The sequence below is a fragment of the Salmo trutta genome, chromosome 25, assembly GCF_901001165.1.
Source record: "Salmo trutta chromosome 25, fSalTru1.1, whole genome shotgun sequence".
Classification (NCBI taxonomy): Eukaryota; Metazoa; Chordata; class Actinopteri; order Salmoniformes; family Salmonidae; genus Salmo; species Salmo trutta.
In genome coordinates, this window is record NC_042981.1 from 9,424,203 (window position 1) to 9,442,668 (window position 18,466).

An 18,466-nucleotide genomic window follows, 5' to 3' on the forward strand; every position below is an offset into this window, starting at 1 on the left:
CAGCTCTACCACCATCGTGGTAGGGCTGATCACCGAACGGAGGGGAGTGCCAGTCGGAGGAACGGAGGGGAGTGCCAGTCGGAGGAACAGAGGGGAGTGCCAGTCGGAGGAACGGAGGGGAGTGCCAGTCGGAGGAACGGAGGGGAGTGCCAGTCGGAGGAACGGAGGGGAGTGCCAGTCGGAGGAATGGAGGGGAGTGCCAGTCGGAGGAACGGAGGGGAGTGCCAGTCGGAGGAACGGAGGGGAGTGCCAGTCGGAGGAACAGAGGGGAGTGCCAGTCGATTCCAGGATGCCGGCTCATCTACCGTGTCTACGCCTGCAGTGTTTTGGTACGCCATGAAAAAAAGGAATGTGGTTTGGTACGAACAAGGGATATGGCTGAGTCGGAGTTAAAGTCGAAATGGACTTTGTGCCAGGTGTGATATCCCTCCTAAACAGCTCGAGGTGTTTAGCAGGCTGGTCTTCTCTCTTCTCTATGGAACTGTTATGAATTTTGTATTGTCGAGTTGTTGTCTACTGTTTCTAAATGCCACTTTAAACGTGTACATGATACTGCATCAACATTTCCGCACGGGGACAATAAAGTCAGTAAAGTAAAGAGGTCACCCTTCTCCGTCAGCACCATCTTGATAATGACTGCAGCAGATCTTCTGTGGTGTTTGTAGCCCGGGATTTTGTTGTATGTTCCAATTTTAATGAACTGCTGCTTAGCAACTGGTAGCAGCTACCTTTTATTGCCATGGGATCCCCATTGCTCCAAAAATGTTTTGTGTTTTCATTATGGTTGAAGCAAAAACTTACAAACAATACTCAGCTGACAACTCAGACTCAATATTGAGGCATATGAAAAGTACCTGGCTCAGGAAGCTGCTAGGCCCATCATTATCAGTGTTACAGCTGCCAATCAGACAGCTCCTATGCCTGTTTAAGAAGTTAGCACCATCCTGGTAGCCTTCCTCTCCCTGTTTCCTGGGTGTGAGGTGAGGTCTGTGAGCTGCCATGTGTACTAGACCTGCATGGTTTGTGTGTGTGTGTGTGTGTGTCTGCATTGAAGTGATCCATTAATAGAATTTGATAACTTTTTCATTGATTTCATGACTGGTATCTTATTGAGAAGTTAACTAGGGGACAACGCCTCAACATAACCGCTACTTGTATTAGTCCCATCGCTCGCCGAAGTGGTTGGGGTTTGTAACCGCTACTGTAAGCCTGTCCAGCTCTCACTGCGCCTGTTCCGGGAGGTAGTGGAGTGCACTGCGAAGCTGACCTCACCCTTCCCCTGCAACTGCCTCGAGGATAATCAGGACATACATGATGAAGGCTGTTCCAGTCAGTTTTGGGATATTTTTCGGGAATTGTTTTGCATTACGCATGCGAGAATCAATCAACTACAGTTCCCACTAGAGTTATCGGCACTTCTAATGACATCTATGACGCACAAGCAACTTTAATATTGATTTATTTATTTTAAGATGTTTTCATAAAACATGCGGATGGTAGGGTGTGAGCCGAGGGAACCTAGTATCTTTGTCAATTAAACATTCCCAGCAGTTATGGCACTTGTGTCTAAATATCGAACTATACATACTGACTTATCTGGAAGGCTTTCATGTTAGCCTTTATCTGAGAGGATGCAGAGGATCCTTCTCCCCGGGTCCTCCGTGTCCTCTCTGCCGCCGTAATGGCTTGCCGGAGAGGCTGCTGCTTCGGCGCGATGAACGATGATAACGCGCGGTTCCTGATGCTGGCGGTGCTGATCATGCTGTATCTGCTGTGCGGCGCGGCGGTGTTCTCCGCGTTGGAACAACCGAAGGAGCGGCAGGCCAAAGAGCGGTGGGCGCAGCGCTTCGAGAACTTCACCCAGAAGCACAACCTCACCCGGATCGATGTGGAGACCTTTCTCCGGTTCTACGAGGAGGCGAACGTCGCCGGTATCCGCGTGGATACACTCAGACCTCGCTGGGATTTTACCGGCGCTTTTTACTTCGTGGGGACCGTTGTGTCGACCATAGGTAAGCTCAGAAACAAAGCCAGAAGGTTCAGTAAACATTGTGGTGTATTGCGAAATTTATCACTTTTAATCTAAATGCACCATTTGAATCATTTAGAATTGGTGCCATAGACCTTTTTCACGTTTACGCGCAATGACACAGCGATAAGATGACAATATCATTTTGTATATTTTTTTGCATACCTTTTAAAATAATTCAGGAAATTAATTGCACTTTAAATGATATGAAGACTGTAACATCTTGACAAACTGATTAAGCAAATAACCCTTTGATCTTTAACAACGAGAGAGTGAGAATTTAATACTGAATGAATGCAAAAAAAATGAGTAGGCAGGCTTGCGATATGATAGGCTATAAAGTATAGTCTAATCAAGGTGGATGAATTTGAATATTAAATAACTGATGAAAAGTGACTTCAGTTTTGCCAAAACTGGCTATTAATTATTCAGGTTATTTATTTTCATTGTAGATATCTATTTTTCTTGTTCTTACTGTTGTTGTATCCAGTAGGCTGTCAACCATTACAAATCAGCTACAGTTAATTAAGGACATTGCCTCCCTCCTGGCGTCCATATTTTCTTTACAGAGTGTATGCATCACAGAGATATAACCCAGGGGCGGCTGAGGATACAGACAGAGGTTTGAAATTGAGTACATGTTGATGCACTAAGGTGGTTTGCACAGTATGGGATAAAACATACCGCTCTTTTCTGAACACTAAGGTTTAGTGAAAATGACAAGCTTCTCAATTTTATGGAACTCTATCCCCATGGTCACGGCTGGAGGACAATTCATACTGTTTTCTGGGGTCTTGTCATAATCTTATTAATTAGATAAGTCAATAACAAACATTTTCTATAGCTGCAAAAAAAAAAAATTGTTTCAGAGACTCGACAAAACAACCAAATAATATCAACTGTATATGAATGTTTTTATTATGTTACTGGTTTGAATTGATTTGCCAGGGACCATGGGCTATTTGAAATGGTACGGGGTAATGGTATAGGCTATAGGGTAAAGGCTATATGGTATAGGCTATAGGGTAAAGGCTATATGGTATAGGCTATAGGGTAAAGGCTATATGGTATAGGCTATAGGGTAAAGGCTATATGGTATAGGCTATAGGGTAAAGGTTATATGGTACAGGCTATAGGGTAAAGGCTATATGGTATAGGCTATAGGGTAAAGGTTATATGGTATAGGCTATAGGGTAAAGGCTATATGGTATAGGCTACAGGGTAAAGGCTATATGGTTAGGCTATAGGGTAAAGGCTAAATGGTACAGGCAATAGGGTAAAGGCTATATGGTATAGGCTACAGGGTAAAGGCTATATGGTATAGGCTATAGGGTAAAGGTTATATGGTACAGGCTATAGGGTAAAGGCTATATGGTATAGGCTATAGGGTAAAGGCTATATGGTATAGGCTATAGGGTAAAGGCTATATGGTATAGGCTATAGGGTAAAGGTTATATGGTACAGGCTATAGGGTAAAGGCTATATGGTATAGGCTATAGGGTAAAGGTTATATGGTATAGGCTATAGGGTAAAGGCTATATGGTATAGGCTACAGGGTAAAGGCTATATGGTATAGGCTATAGGGTAAAGGCTATATGGTATAGGCTATAGGGTAAAGGCTATATGGTATAGGCTATAGGGTAAAGGTTATATGGTACAGGCTATAGGGTAAAGGCTATATGGTATAGGCTATAGGGTAAAGGCTATATGGTATATGGTATAGGCTATAGGGTAAAGGCTATATGGTATAGGCTATAGGGTAAAGGCTATATGGTATAGGCTATAGGGTAAAGGCTATATGGTACAGGCTATAGGGTAAAGGCTATATGGTATAGGCTATAGGGTAAAGGTTATATGGTATAGGCTATAGGGTAAAGGCTATATGGTATAGGCTATAGGGTAAAGGTTATATGGTACAGGCTATAGGGTAAAGGCTATATGGTATAGGCTATAGGGTAAAGGCTATAGGGTAAAGGCTATATGGTATAGGCTACAGGGTAAAGGCTATATGGTATTGGCTATAGGGTAAAGGCTATATGGTACAGGCTATAGGGTAAAGGCTATATGGTACAGGCTATAGGGTAAAGGCTATATGGTATAGGCTATAGGGTAAAGGTTATATGGTATAGGCTATAGGGTAAAGGCTATATGGTATAGGCTATAGGGTAAAGGTTATATGGTACAGGCTATAGGGTAAAGGCTATATGGTACAGGCTATAGGGTAAAGGCTATATGGTATAGGCTATAGGGTAAAGGCTATATGGTACAGGCTATAGGGTAAAGGCTGTATGGTATAGGCTATAGGGTATAGGCTATATGGTATTGGCTATAGGGTAAAGGCTATATGGTACAGGCTATAGGGTAAAGGCTATATGGTATAGGCTATAGGGTAAAGGCTATATGGTATAGGCTACAGGGTAAAGGCTATATGGTATAGGCTATAGGGTAAAGGCTATATGGTATAGGCTATAGGGTAAAGGCTATATGGTACAGGCTATAGGGTAAAGGCTATATGGTATAGGCTATAGGGTAAAGGCTATATGGTATAGGCTATAGGGTATACCGCCGTCAACATATAAGATAATTAAAGGTTAGACACAAACAGAAGCCAATAAAGCCATTCCTGTAGCAAGCATCTATTTTCCCTTCCCTCCAGTAGCCTAGTCTCAAGCATGTGCAGTTGAAGCCCTGGGTCTTTCTTTTTGAAGGAGAGGTTGTTTAAGAGACTTGTCTTTCATCTCTGAGGAGCACATCTGTGAGAATGGTAATGAAAACCCCCGGTCACTAAATGATCATTTCACTCTAGGGTAAGGAGAAGAGGAGCGAGGAATGAGATAGAGGAAGAGACAGATGCTTAGAATAAGAGAGATCGTCACCTATGGCAACCTGGTTTACTTTATTCTCCTTTACCTTGGAAGTGAACGAGGGATGCATGAGTGGGCTTTTTAGGAACAGGCAGACAGGGAGAGGGGGTTAGGTAATGTTAGACAGACAGGGAGAGGGGGTTAGGTAATGTTAGACAGACAGGGAGAGGGGGTTAGGTAATGTTAGACAGACAGGGAGAGGGGGTTAGGTAATGTTAGACAGACAGGGAGAGGGGGTTAGGTAATGTTAGACAGACAGGGAGAGGGGGTTAGGTAATGTTAGACAGACAGGGAGAGGGGGTTAGGTAATGTTAGACAGACAGGGAGAGGGGGTTAGGTAATGTTAGACAGACAGGGAGAGGGGGTTAGGTAATGTTAGACAGACAGGGAGAGGGGGTTAGGTAATGTTAGACAGACAGGGAGAGGGGGTTAGGTAATGTTAGACAGACAGGGAGAGGGGGTTAGGTAATGTTAGACAGACAGGGAGAGGGGGTTAGGTAATGTTAGACAGACAGGGAGAGGGGGTTAGGTAATGTTAGACAGACAGGGAGAGGGGGTTAGGTAATGTTAGACAGACAGGGAGAGGGGGTTAGGTAATGTTAGACAGACAGGGCAGGGAGAGGGGGTTAGGTAATGTTAGACAGACAGGGAGAGGGGGTTAGGTAATGTTAGACAGACAGGGAGAGGGGGTTAGGTAATGTTAGACAGACAGGGAGAGGGGGTTAGGTAATGTTAGACAGACAGGGAGAGGGGGTTAGGTAATGTTAGACAGACAGGGAGAGGGGGTTAGGTAATGTTAGACAGACAGGGAGAGGGGGTTAGGTAATGTTAGACAGACAGGGAGAGGGGTTAGGTAATGTTAGACAGACAGGGAGAGGGGGTTAGGTAATGTTAGACAGACAGGAGAGGGGGTTAGGTAATGTTAGACAGACAGGGAGAGGGGGTTAGGTAATGTTAGACAGACAGGGAGAGGGGGTTAGGGTAATGTTAGACAGACAGGGAGAGGGGGTGGTAGGTAATGTTAGACAGAACAGACAGGGAGAGGGGGTTAGGTAATGTTAGACAGACAGGGAGAGGGGGTTAGGTAATGTTAGACAGACAGGGAGAGGGGGTTAGGTAATGTTAGACAGACAGGGAGAGGGGGTTAGGTAATGTTAGACAGACAGGGAGAGGGGGTTAGGTAATGTTAGACAGACAGGGAGAGGGGGTTAGGTAATGTTAGACAGACAGGGAGAGGGGGTTAGGTAATGTTAGACAGACAGGGAGAGGGGGTTAGGTAATGTTAGACAGACAGGGAGAGGGGGTTAGGTAATGTTAGACAGACAGGGAGAGGGGGTTAGGTAATGTTAGACAGACAGGGAGAGGGGGTTAGGTAATGTTAGACAGACAGGGAGAGGGGGTTAGGTAATGTTAGACAGACAGGGAGAGGGGGTTAGGTAATGTTAGACAGACAGGGAGAGGGGGTTAGGTAATGTTAGGACAGACAGGGAGAGGGGGTTAGGTAATGTTAGACAGACAGGGAGAGGGGGTCAGGTAATGTTAGACAGACAGGGAGAGGGGGTTAGGTAATGTTAGACAGACAGGGAGAGGGGTTAGGTAATGTTAGACAGACAGGGAGAGGGGGTTAGGTAATGTTAGACAGACAGGGAGAGGGGGTTAGGTAATGTTAGACAGACAGGGAGAGGGGGTTAGGTAATGTTAGACAGACAGGGAGAGGGGGTTAGGTAATGTTAGACAGACAGGGAGAGGGGGTCAGGTAATGTTAGACAGACAGGGAGAGGGGGTCAGGTAATGTTAGACAGACAGGGAGAGGGGGTTAGGTAATGTTAGGCAGACAGGGAGAGGGGGTTAGGTAATGTTAGACAGACAGGGAGAGGGGGTTAGGTAATGTTAGACAGACAGGGAGAGGGGGTTAGGTAATGTTAGACAGACAGGGAGAGGGGGTTAGGTAATGTTAGGCAGACAGGGAGAGGGGGTTAGGTAATGTTAGACAGACAGGGAGAGGGGGTCAGGTAATGTTAGACAGACAGGGAGAGGGAGTTAGGTAATGTTAGACAGACAGGGAGAGGGGGTTAGGTAATGTTAGACAGACAGGGAGAGGGGGTTAGGTAATGTTAGACAGACAGGGAGAGGGGGTTAGGTAATGTTAGACAGACAGGGAGAGGGGGTTAGGTAATGTTAGACAGACAGGGAGAGGGGGTTAGGTAATGTTAGACAGACAGGGAGAGGGGGTTAGGTAATGTTAGACAGACAGGGAGAGGGGGTTAGGTAATGTTAGGTCATTATATTCTCATCATTTCTCTTTCAATTCAATTTCAATTTAAGGGGCTTTATTGGCATGGGAAACATATGTTTATTTTTCCAAAGCAAGTGAAACAGATCATAAACAAAAGTGAAATTAACAATAAAAAATGAACAGTAAACACTACACTCACAAAATTTCCAAAAGAATAAAGGCATTTCAAATGTCATATTATGTCTATATACAGTGTTGTAACGATGTACAAATAGTTAAAGTACAAAAGGGAAAATAAATAAACATAAATATAGGTTGTATTTACAATGGTGTTTTTTCTTCATTGGTTGCCCTTTTCTTGTGGCAACAGGTCACAAATCTTGCTGCTGTAATGGCACACTGTGGTATTTCACCCAGTAGATATTGCAGTTATCAAAATTGGATTTGTTTTCGAATTCATTGTGGGCCTGTAATCTGAGGGAAATATGTGTCTCTTTCTCTCTCGTCCCTCCCCTCTCTCTCTCTCTCCCCCACCTCCCCTCCCTCTGTCCCCCTCCCCTCTCCCTCTGTCCCCCTCCCCTCTCCCTCTGCCCCCCTCCCCTCTCCCTCTGTCCCCCGCCTCCCCTCCCCTCCCTCTGTCCCCCGCCTCCCCTCCCTCTGTCCCCCTTTCTCTTTCGTCCCTCCCCTCTCCCTCTCTCCCCTGCCTCCCCTCCCTCTGTCCCCCTCCCCTCCCTCTCTCCCCCGCCTCCCCTCCCTCTGTCCCCCTTCTCCCCTCCCTCTATCCCCCTCCCCTCTCTCTCTCCCCCGCCTCCCCTCCCTCTGTCCCCCTCCCCTCTCTCTCTCTCCCCCGCCTCCCCTCCCTCTGTCCCCCTCTCCGGTCAGGATTTGGCATGACCACCCCAGCCACGGTCAGTGGCAAAGTCTTCCTCATCTTCTACGGCCTGATCGGCTGCGCCTCTACCATCCTCTTCTTCAACCTCTTCCTGGAGCGTATCATCACGGTGCTCGCCTTCGTCCTCAAGTCGTGCCACGAGCTGCAGCATCAGCGCCAGGGCGTCGTGCCCCACGATAACCGCAGGGAGGCGTCACTGCCAGGACCCAGAGATAGAGACAGGGACATTCTGGCTGGATGGAAGCCTTCAGTGTACTATGTGATGCTAATTCTCTGTGTGGCTGCTGTGGTGATCTCCTGCTGTGCCTCGGCCATGTATTCGGCGGCAGAGGGCTGGGGATATCTGGACTCGCTGTACTTCTGTTTTGTGGCATTTAGCACCATCGGGTTCGGGGACATGGTGAGCAGCCAGAGGGTTGCATACGATGGGAACCAGACAGCCTACAGACTGGGGAACTTCCTGTTTATATTGATGGGTGTCTGCTGTATCTACTCGCTGTTCAACGTCATATCTATCGTCATCAAGCAGGTGATGTTTTTATTTAGCTATATTTGTTTTATGCACACACACACATTCAGTGCAAGATGGCGAGCTCTAATTGTCCATTCTCTGTCCTTTCCTCGGTCTACTGGCTCTCTCTCTCTCTCGCTCTCCTTCCTCTCTCTCTCACACACACACACACACACACACACACGAGTTGGTGGCACCTTAATTGGGGAGGCTGGGCTCAGCAGCCTCCTGTATTACACACAAACCGTCTTCTTTCTCTAGGTATGTGGGTGTTTCACCACTATTATTAATTCATGTCTCTGAATTTCAAAGTTTCATTTCCCCAAAATGCAGACTCTTAACTGGCTGCTGAGAAAGCTGGGCATTCTCTGCTGCCGAGGCTGCTGCCGCTACTGCTCCGCCGGGATCGGGAAGAGACTCCGGCCGCGCCGGAACGCTGTGATGCCCATCAGCACTGGACACGGACACCCCCGGGCGCGGCGGACTGTCTCCATAGAAACGGACGCGGTGAACGAGAGCGAGACGGATGGAGGCCGGCGGATGTCTGGGGAGATGATCTCCATGAGGGACTTACTGGCGACCAATAAGGTGAATGTCCCGGGTAAAAAGCATGGTTAAGGTTCACTGTTAGTTTCATTTCTAGTCAAAAGCCCCTGTTCTTGTTTATAAATGGAGGGGGTTTATTCACTGTATTTACAGTATCTAGTAGCACCTGGTGTGGCCATGAATTGAAACGGACGAATTTAAATCAAAGTTTCAGACTGCACCCGATTCATGTTGGTTAGTGTTGTTGTCGTGCAACATATGGAATGGGTAATCTATTGTCTATGTTTTTGTATATCCTTTTGGTAAGCAAGCAGTTTGGAGATGCTAACTGTAAGCTGATTTAACTGTCCAAAGAGACAGGAAGCTGATTTAACTGTCCAAAGAGACAGGAAGCTGATTTAACTGTCCAAAGAGACAGGAAGCTGATTTAACTGTCCAAAGAGACAGGAAGCTGATTTAACTGTCCAAAGAGACAGAAAAGTTTTGTAACGCTTAAAGGTACACTCAGCGAGATGACGTTTCATGTACAAAGTAAACACAATATTGGGTAAATATCCGCAACAACTAATAGTGTTGAAGCGCGAGGCTAAACTTCTCAGGTGTTTTGGTCCCGTAGATATTGTGTTGTAGCAGCCAGAAGAGCACCCGTGCTCATGATAGACTGCTGTGTGTGACTGTGAGAGCAGTCTCAAATCGAGCTCATATCAATATCTGCAGTGCTGCAACTTCATCTCGCTGAGTCTACCTTTAAAGCAGGTATGTTGTAGATCTTGTTTCTAAACATCTATGAGCCTTTATTATCTAGAGTGGACAGACTACGTAAACAGACATGGTACCGTAATTCACAATCTGATCAAATAACATGAGATTTTAGCTCTGAGTTAACAGATTTGGTCTTATCTTTTATCTACATTGAACAAAAATATAAAAGCAATATGTAAAGTATTGGTCCCATGTTTCATGAGCTGAAATAAAATATCACAGAAATATTTCCATACGCACAAAAAGCTTATTTCTCTAACATTTTGTGAACAAATATGTTTACATCCCTGTTAGTGAGCATTTGTCCTTTGCCAAGATAATCCATCCACCTGACAGGTGTGGCATATCAAAAAGCTGATTATACAGCATGATCATTACACAGGTTCACCTTGTGCTGGGGACAATAAAAGGCCACTCTAAAATGTGCAGTTTTGTCACACAACACAATGCCACAGATGTCTCAAGTTTTGAGGGAGCGTACAATTGGCATGCTGACTGCAGGAATGTCCACCAGAGCTGTTGCCAGATAATTTCATTTGTAATTTCTTTACCATAAACTGCCTCCAACTCCATTTGAAAGAATATGGCAGTACGTCCTACAAGCCTCACAACCCAGACCACGTGTTTGGCTTTGTGTGGGCGAGCGGTTTGCTGATATCAACGTTGTGAACAGAGTGCCCCATGGTGGCGGTGGGGTTATGGTATGTGCAGTCATAAGCTACGGACAACAAACACAATTGCATTTTATCGATGGCAATTTGAATGCACAGAGATACCGTGATGAGATCCTGAGGCCCCAATGTCGTGCCTTTCATCCGCCGCCATGATCTCATGTTTCAGCATGATTATGCACAGCCCCATGTCGTAAGGATCTGTACACAATTAGTGGAAGCTGAAAATGTCCTAGTTCTTCCATGGCCTGCATACTCACCAGACATGTCAACCATTGAGCATGTTTGGGATGCTCTGGATCGACGTGTATAACAGCGTGTTCCAGTTCCCGCCAATATCCAGCAACTTTCACAGCCATTGAAGAGGAGTGGGGCAACATTCCACAGGCCACAATCAACAGTCTGATCAACTCTACATTAAGGAGATGTATCGCGCTGCGTGAGGTAAATGGTGGTCACACCAGATACTGACTGGTTTTCTGATCCACACTCCAACTTTTTTTTAAGGTATCTGTGACCAACAGATGCATATCTGTATTCCCAGTCATGTGAAATCCATACAAGCATTTCGCTACACTTGCATTAACATCTGCTAACCATGTGTATGTGACCAATAACATTTGATTAGGGACTAATGAATTTATTTCAATTGACTGATGTCCTTATAAGTACCGTAACACAGTAAAATCTTTTAAACTGTTTTGTTCATTATAGTTATTAAAGTATCACGTGAACCTCTTCTCTCCTCTGCAGGTGAACCTGGCACTGATGCAGAAGCAGCTGTCGGAGGCAGCAACTAATGGGATCCCTCGGCCGTCCGTCTCCAACCAAAACAGACTAAATGGATTTTCTGGAGGAGTGGGGGCACTGGGCATCATGAACAACAGGCTGGCTGAGACCACTGTCGACAGATGACTGACTATTACAATACTCATAATAATAACTTTATTTATTTTCAGTACAAGCAACAAAGTGCTTCACATCATAAAATAATCGAATAAAAGTACTAACAAAGAAACAAAGACAGGAGGAAGGAGGAAGGAGAATGAAACGAGATGATTATTAGTCATCTTTGTGGTAGTCCTCTTTAGCTCAGTTGGCACGGCGATTGGAATGTCAGGATATTGGGTTTGATTCCCGGGACCACCCATATCTAAAATATATGTTTTGGATAAAAGCATCAGCTAAATGACATATATATTCACACTGGATGTCCACAAATATACTGCACATCATACAGAGATTTATCATCATTAAAACAGAACACAGAATACACTGTGAAAATATGTAGGCTACTATCATCACCGTCTCTCAAAACCATGTGTTGACGTCTCAACAACACGTGATCCGAGAGACAAACTGGACACGCAAGTGCTCACTAAAGGATGCGGTTTGGGTCCAAAAGCTTAAGACGGGTCACAGTTGGAAAAGGTTTTGGAACGAAACCAATGACGTAGCCCACTGGACATGATCCATAAAGAACTATACTGAAATAATATAAACATAACATGTAACAATTTCACTGAGTTACAGTTCATAGTAGGAAATCAGTCCATTGAAATAATTTTAATTGGACCCTAATCTATGGATTTCACATGACTGGGCAGGGGTGCAGCCATGGGTTGGCATAGGCCCACCCACTAGGGAGCCAATCAGAATGAGTTTTCACCCAAAAAAAGGGCTTTATTACAGACAGAAATATACCTCAGTTTCATCAGCTGTCCGGGTGGATGGTCTCAGAAGATCCTGCAGGTGATGAAGCCGCATGTGGATGTCCTGGGCTGGCGTGGTAACACGTGGTCTACGGTTGTGACGCCGGTTGAACGTACTGCCAAATTCTCTAAAACGACATTGAAGGTGGCTTATGGTAGAGATATGAACATTAAATTCTCTGGCATGGCTGCCATTTTGTACCAGAATGACCATGACACAGCCATTGTGCTGGAAATATTGGGGGTTATTTTTCCCAAATGTTCTAAAGGAAGACACCAAACGGTCCTGTACAGAATTTTTTTATTGTAGAGGACAATCTCATGTTATGTGTAGGAGACAGATCATGTTTTTTATGCTTGAATAAATTATTAGGTGTCCAGAAGTTGAAATCAGTTGACAAATACATAAAGATCTTGAGGAACTCCCCTTCACTCTATAAACATCTGCAAGACATCACACTGTATTGTAAAAGTTGTTCCAAAATGTTATCAACTAAATCGAACAACACAATGTACTGATAAAGTTATTGATTCCAGAAGCGCTAGTAGCCATCATTTCTCTGTAACAGAGTTCTACTTATTCATCTCTTTGGTTTTTAAATAAGAATGAGGAATCTTGAGAAGAAATCGTGTGAGAGAGAAAGAAGACTAACCTTAATGTATGACTTGCACATACGGTGCCTTCAGAAAGTATTCAGACCCCATGACTTTTTCAAAATACTTTACAGCCTTATTCTAAAATGTATTAAGTTAAACAAATCCTCAGCAGTCTACACACAATAACCCATAATGACAAAGCAAAAACAGGTTTGTAGAATTGTTTGCCTAATTTACATAAATATTCAGACCCATTACTATGAGACTAGAAATTGAGCTCAGGTGCATCCTGTTTCCATTGATCAGCCTTGAGATGTTTCTACAACTTGATTGGAGTCCACCAGTGGTAAATTCAATTGATTGGACATGATTTGGAAAGGCACACACACCTGTCTATATAAGGTCCCACAGTTGACAGTGCATGTCAGAGCAAAAACCAAGCCATGAGGTCGAAGGAATTGTCCGTAGAGCTCCGAGACAGGATTGTGTCGAGGCACATATCTGGGGAAGGGTACCAAAACATTTCTGCAGTATTGAAGGTCACCAAGAACACAGTGGCCTCCATCATTGTTCAATGGAAGAAGTTTGGAATCACCGATACTCTTCCTAGAGCTGGCTGCCCGGCCAATCGGGGGAGAAGGGCCTTGGTCAGGGAGGTGATCAAGAACCCAATGGTCACTCTGACAGAACTCCAGAGTGCCTCTGTGGAGATGGGACATCCTTCCAGAAAAACAATCATCTCTGCAGCACTCCACCAATCAGGCCTTTATGGTAGAGTGGCCAGACAGAAACCATTCCTCACTAAAAGGCACATGACAGCTCGCTTGGAGTTTGCCAAAAGGCACATAAAGACTCTCAGACCATGAGAAACAAGATTCTCTGGTCTGATAAAACCAAGATTGAACTCTTTGGCCTGAATGCCAAACGCCACGTCTGAAGGAAATGGGAGAGTCAGGATCAAGGCAAAGATGAATGGAGCAAAGTACAGAGAGATCCTTGATGAAAACCTGCTTCAGAGTGCTCAGGACCTCAGACTGGGGTGAAGGTTCTCCAAAAAGACAACGACCCTAAGCACACAGCCAGGACAAAGAAGGAGTGGCTTCGGGACAAGTCTCTGAATGTCCTGGAGTGGCCCAGCCAGAGCCCAGACTTGAACCCGATCGAACATCTCTGGAGAGACGTGAAAATAGCTGTGCAGCGACACTCCCCATCTAACCTGACAGAGCTTGAGAGGATTTGCAGTGAAGAATGGGAGAAACTCCCCAAATACAGGTGTGCAAAGGTTGTAGCGTCATACCCAAGAAGACTCGAGGCTGTAATCGTTGCCAAATGTGCTTCAAAGTACTGAGTAAAGGGTCTGAATACTTATGTAAATGTAATATCCATTTTTTATTTTATTTAGCAAAAATTTCAAAAAACAGTTTTTGCTTTGTCATTATGGGGTATTGTGTGTAGATTTGATGAGGTGAAAAAAACAATTGAATCAATTTTAGAATAAGGCTTTAACCTAACAAAAATGTGGAACAAGTCAAGGGGTCTGAATACTTTCCCGAAGGCACTGTACTCATTTGAAAATGTACCCAGCGCTCCTTTTACAGAAGAGTTCAAAGCGAGACACTTCCAAATGTTCCAGGAACAACAGATATTAAGTAAAGTAGCACATAAACACTTGTCCTTGGAGGGAATCATTATTCAAGAGCCGCAGCATAATGTGAAGGTAGAACTTTCTATACTTGTGGTGCTAATCAGACAGCTGTTGTTTTTGTAGCCGGAGAACTGATGCGAGTCTGTGTGTGTTTCTGTCTGCATGTGCGTGTGGTCTGGAGCAGGGACACAGAGGAGTCACCACACCTGAATAATGGATGATGCACGGCATCAAAAGACCCACCCCCACTTCCTTTAGCCCCTCTCTTCCATTGAGGCTCTGTCGGGCAACGCTTTGCACGTTAAATCAGGGGACTGTGGAGTAACATTACACGCAGCGTCGGTGAAACTGTCCAGTGTAATGTTAGAAACCTTGTTTTACATAAAAGGTAAATTCTGAAAGGATTTAGAATCGGGTCTTCCCATCGCTCTCCCTGTTGCAGTCCCTTTGCGCCACTTAAAACAATGTAAGAAATCACAGTAACGGTGTTGAACTAATGTAAACAGAGCAATGTGATGGGATTTTTTTAAGCATGAAAGGGATTGTATAAACATACATTTTAATTCATTGAATTGATGGGCTGTTTTCTTTATGGAGTTCATCAGTTTAAGTATGATCGTATTGTACACTATGGCAGCAGTGTATGGTTAGGATTTTGGTCTTTTCGGGAGGGTATTGCATCCTTTATGCAATGTTTTCTCATAATCTGTCAATGTTTTTTATTATTTTATATTGTGTAACAACACATTGTTTCTTATGATTTGGCATTTGGCACGTCATAGGAGGCAGAGAAAAACACCAAAACAGGTTTATGTTGCCGCTCTCAAACAGCTCATCCTACTAATACACAAGGATTAATACTTTACATTTCTCATAACCAAATCAACACCAGGGATTAACAGTTTCTCTCAAGCCCTCAAAAGCTCATCAAACAAGTTTGTGTGGAAAAAAGTGTATTTTCCCAACAGTAGGCTAGACCTACTACAAGTGAACACCCCCCAGACTTCCTGTTCTGGTGTAGGCCTACCTGTGCATCAGAGGCATAGACTTCCTGTTCTGGTGTAGGACCTACCTGTGCATCAGAGGCATAGACTTCCTGTTCTGGTGTAGGACCTACCTGTGCATCAGAGGCACAGACTTCCTGTTCTGATGTAGGACCTACCTGTGCATCAGAGGCAAAGCTGATACTGATGATTAATGCATTGTGGTTCTTTGGAAATATTGCCCCAAATGTAGACTAAAAACATGCCTCAACATGTCATGACTCAAACCACTAAACTAACCTACTAGTATTACTACTGCTATGCAACAAAAGAAAACGCAACACGCTTAGCCAGTTTGTTTTAAACCCCTTTTATTACCCTGATAGAACCCAGAATCAGTGAGTGCTGTGCCCATTGTGAACACACTGCATATCAGCCAGTAATGTAGGATGCACTCTTGTCAGCACAGTAAATCAGTACATCGAGTTATCGACACCACAGGACTTACAGTTCAACTTCAATGAATAACAGCCCAATAGAAGACTTGTGCAGCTTAAATTAAAACAATGATTTAAGAAGAACATCTCTGGTAGATCATCATAATGTAGCCGTCCAGCTAAATCATGTCCATTCCTGTCTTACACATTTTTTATGATTATTATTAAAAATAAATGTTTGACATATATTAGTTCAATGGACTCTTATCCTTCAAAGACTATTGTCACGATCCTTTCTTTGTTCATGTGGTAAAATATGAAAGGCTACTAAGAGACTATTCAGACACTGGTTACAACACCACGATGAAAGGCTGATTAAAACCTCTGCATAGTTATAGTCACACACCCCTGGGTGGAGCTAGTGGTTACAGAGCCACTGGAGGCTTCTGTGACCACACCCCTGGGTGGAGCTAGTGGTTACAGAGCCACTGGAGGCTTCTGTGACCACACCCCTGGGTGGAGCTAGTGGTTACAGAGCCACTGGAGGCTTCTGTGACCACACCCCTGGGTGGAGCTAGTGGCTATAGAGCCACTGGAGGGTTCTGTGACCACACCCCTGGGTGGAGCTAGTGGCTATAGAGCCACTGGAGGCTTCTGTGACCACACCCCTGGGTGGAGCTAGTGGCTATAGAGCCACTGGAGGCTTCTGTGTCCATATTCACTGAGTGTCAGAGTAGCAGTGCGGATCTAGCCTGGGTGCCAGTCTGTTACTGCTCTCTGGCCAACTCCTTATGGAATCGCCATGCAGAACATGAAGTCTGACTTGACAATGACAATGACATCAGAGTAGGCAAAAACACTAACAGATCTGGGACCAGGCTAGTGCTGATCTAGGATCAGGTCCCCTCTGTCCATATCATCTTATTCACTATGATCTAAAAAGCGAAACGGATCGCACATGTTCCTGCACTCCTACCCTGAACCTCTTTATGAATATGGGCCCAGGAGTGGAATCAACTAAAGACGCTTTTTCCTTTTACAGTATTTCTGAGGCAACTACACCACAACTAAAGAACAAGATCTCCTTAAGGTCGACAGAACATTTATACTGCAAAGAAAGAGAGTTGGTTTGAAAACTACCGTTAAATCAGGAGATCTGTGCCACCACAGTATCCTAAAGATCCTCTGCAGATGTTCCTGCAGTTAAAAGAGAAAACAGATTGAGATAAAAGAAAAGCAGCTGGTTATGATGCAGTAATAGAAACACCTAGCAGGGAAAACAAGTCCTGAGATAGTTTAGAACTGGACGTGAGACCCATCATGGCAGGAAACACCACACTTTCCTAACCTCTCTCCCCATTTGACCTGGTATTTACCTTCCCAAACAACAACTTAGTTTGAACAAATATAGAGTTAAGACGATCCTTCACTAAATAAATAGTTTCATCCAACATTGGCTTGGGTTGAGTTCACAAAAGAAAAACTTGTCAGAATGAGAGCCAGTCTGAAGCAGAGGAGAGCATAGGCAGGCCATCAGTGTTAGTGCTGGTACAAGTAGAACCACTACTGTTAGAAGCTGCTCCTAAACACAGATCTAGGATCAGCTTTACACTAACCCAACCCTGCTCACCACCAGTTGTCCTAAAAGACTAAACTGTCCTCAGATCATTGCTAAGGACGGTCTGAGGGTTCCCATCACCTCATCAGTGTTTCCCATTGCAGCTACAGGCAAACGTTAGCCCTGGTCCAACCCCAGATCCCCAACCTTAACCATTAGCAGGATTAATAAGTATCTGACCCTAGACCAGCTGTTAGATACAATTTATAACAAGACCCTCCCCTCCCCATGTGGCTGCAGGTCAAGATGTCCTTATTTGGGCGTCCAGTGTTGGCCAGGATGTCCTTATTTGGATGCACTGTTTTGGAAGAGCTGCAGGTCGAGGCGGACCCACACCTCTCCAGTGGGGACCTCGTGGAGCAGCAAGCGGTTTGTCACCAGCCCCTTGTTCTCCAACTCCTCCTTTATGGTTGCCACGGGAACCTCCGTACGACCCAGGAATTCTGGGTAATGGCCGAGAGGAGAGACTAGTTAGCTGTCTGAGAGACTAGTTAGCTGTCTGACACATTACCCATAGATAGAGGTTATGTTCCAGGCCTACTAGATTGCAGACACTGCACTTGAATTGCATCAACCAATGGTTACATCCCACGCCATGGACTGCACAGTCAGGCATCAGATTGCTATATCATATGATGTGGTTAGCTGATATGTTAAACACCTATCCAGGCATTGTAAGATCTGTCAGTTGTCAATGTAGTGTCATGATTCCTGTGTGTGTGTGTGTGTGTGTGTGTGTGTGTGTGTGTGTGTGTGTGTGGATGTGTTTAACTATTCTTGTAGGGGCCAGAAGTTCACACAATAATAGTAAACAAACAAACATTTGACCAACTGGGGACATTTTGTTAGTCCCCAGGAGGTGAAATGCTATTTCTAGGGGTTTATGGTTAGAATTAGTGTTGGGGTTAGAATCACGTTAAGGGCTAGGAGCTTGGGTTAGGTTTAAGGTTATGTTTTTAGGTT

At 44.7% G+C, this 18,466-nt stretch overlaps 2 protein-coding genes across 2 annotated transcripts in view; one reads left to right on the forward strand and one right to left on the reverse strand.

Moving 5' to 3' along the window:
* Nucleotides 1–1,590: 1,590 nt before the first annotated feature.
* Nucleotides 1,591–11,493, forward strand: LOC115161955 (potassium channel subfamily K member 13-like). Its single transcript, XM_029712811.1, has 4 exons — nucleotides 1,591–2,012; nucleotides 8,012–8,550; nucleotides 8,866–9,120; nucleotides 11,265–11,493. The coding sequence occupies exons 1-4, from the start codon at nucleotides 1,682–1,684 to the stop codon at nucleotides 11,424–11,426; spliced, it is 1,287 nt and encodes a 428-aa protein (XP_029568671.1). The 5' UTR covers nucleotides 1,591–1,681; the 3' UTR covers nucleotides 11,427–11,493.
* A 4,309-nt stretch (nucleotides 11,494–15,802) lies between these two features.
* The window catches only part of LOC115161768 (intersectin-2), a 41,594-nt gene continuing 38,930 nt past the window's right edge, over nucleotides 15,803–18,466 (reverse strand). The window contains exon 21 of the mRNA XM_029712553.1: nucleotides 15,803–17,946. Within this exon, the coding sequence (XP_029568413.1) occupies nucleotides 17,789–17,946 (158 nt within the window). The 3' untranslated portion in view covers nucleotides 15,803–17,788. The remainder of the gene's footprint in view (nucleotides 17,947–18,466) is intronic.

Coding starts and splice junctions, on each gene's coding strand:
- LOC115161955 (XM_029712811.1), top strand. CDS start 1,682: ATGGCTTGCCGGAGAGGCTGCTGCTTCGGCGCGATGAACGATGATAAC. Junction 2,013..8,011: donor GACCGTTGTGTCGACCATAG/GTAAGCTCAGAA, acceptor CTCTCCGGTCAG/GATTTGGCATGACCACCCCA. Junction 9,121..11,264: donor ACTTACTGGCGACCAATAAG/GTGAATGTCCCG, acceptor TCTCCTCTGCAG/GTGAACCTGGCACTGATGCA.